Source organism: Austrofundulus limnaeus, unplaced genomic scaffold, assembly GCF_001266775.1.
Source record: "Austrofundulus limnaeus strain Quisiro unplaced genomic scaffold, Austrofundulus_limnaeus-1.0 Scaffold72, whole genome shotgun sequence".
In the NCBI taxonomy this organism is placed as follows: Eukaryota; Metazoa; Chordata; class Actinopteri; order Cyprinodontiformes; family Rivulidae; genus Austrofundulus; species Austrofundulus limnaeus.
The window spans coordinates 1,509,463-1,510,547 of NW_013952474.1; the positions used below are offsets into that span (position 1 = coordinate 1,509,463).

A 1,085-nucleotide genomic window follows, 5' to 3' on the forward strand; every position below is an offset into this window, starting at 1 on the left:
CATGCAAAAGAGGACCATCACCTAACAATAGGCTTGACTGGCTCTATTGTCCAAAGAGGGTCATGTGCCCCATCACCTGACCCGTGTCGTGTTATGTGTATGTAGTGAATGCAAGCGGGGTTCAACTTCCCCTTGTTTTTGTCCCTCTTTCCCTCTTTGTGTTGATTATCGTTGGGACCCTGATTCACAACTTTTGCTCACGGGGGCTGAGTCATACTTGAAATAACAGTGTTGTAGGAGGAAGACAACTGAACACGAAGGCCTCCACCTCTGTTTAATGGTGGACGGTTTTTCTTCACAAAGATGGCTTCCTTTACTCCTCTCTCAAACCAACGTTCCTCTCTGTCAAGGATGAGAACATCTTCATCCCTGAAAGAGTGACCGCTGGCCTGTAGATGTTGAACCCCCGCTTGCATTCACTACATTCACATAACACGACACAGATCAGGTGATGGGGCACATGACCCTCTATGAACAATAGAGCCAGTCAAGCCTATTGTTAGGTGATGGYCCTCTTTTGCATGTGACTAGCCTGTTTGTCCAGGTGGAGRCAGTGCTTATAAGGCTGGATTCACCTGAAACTCATCAGACTGAAGAAGTCTCTTGGAGGAGAGATGAAATGTTTCACTAAAAAAGAACCCATCCAGAGGACCTACTTATTTTTTCTTTTTGATTGACCTTAAACACTTAATATCTTTTCTGTCACCTGTTTCAGAGGCCGAACTCCAGCTGGTATGTCTGTCCTGGGGTCTTACCTGGGCTCCATGCCCCCACTCCCTGCTCTGGTTCTGACCCATTTACCCACCAGAGACGAGGTCTATCAGTTTCCACCCAACACCCCTATAGTGGCCTCTTCTGTGCAGCGGTGGCTGCAAGAGGTCCAGGACGGGTCAGAGCCTCCTGCAGGTAGAGAGAAGAGAAGAACCAACCGGAGAGACAGATATACATTTGATTTCTTTTTGTATTAGTTTGATCAGTTTTCAGTTATCTGTTCATCCATTTATCAATCTATCCGTCCATCCATCCATCCATCCATCCATCCATCCATCCATCCATCCATCCATCCATCCATCCATCCATCCATC

General features: G+C 46.9%; 1 protein-coding gene across 4 annotated transcripts in view; it reads left to right on the top strand.

Moving 5' to 3' along the window:
• The window catches only part of txndc16 (thioredoxin domain containing 16), a 17,800-nt gene that overhangs the window by 15,161 nt on the left and 1,554 nt on the right, over nt 1-1,085 (top strand). For all 4 annotated transcript variants that reach the window (XM_014010709.1, XM_014010710.1, XM_014010707.1 and 1 more), the window contains one exon: nt 716-906. In XM_014010709.1, the coding sequence (XP_013866163.1) occupies nt 716-906 (191 nt within the window). The remainder of the gene's footprint in view (nt 1-715; nt 907-1,085) is intronic.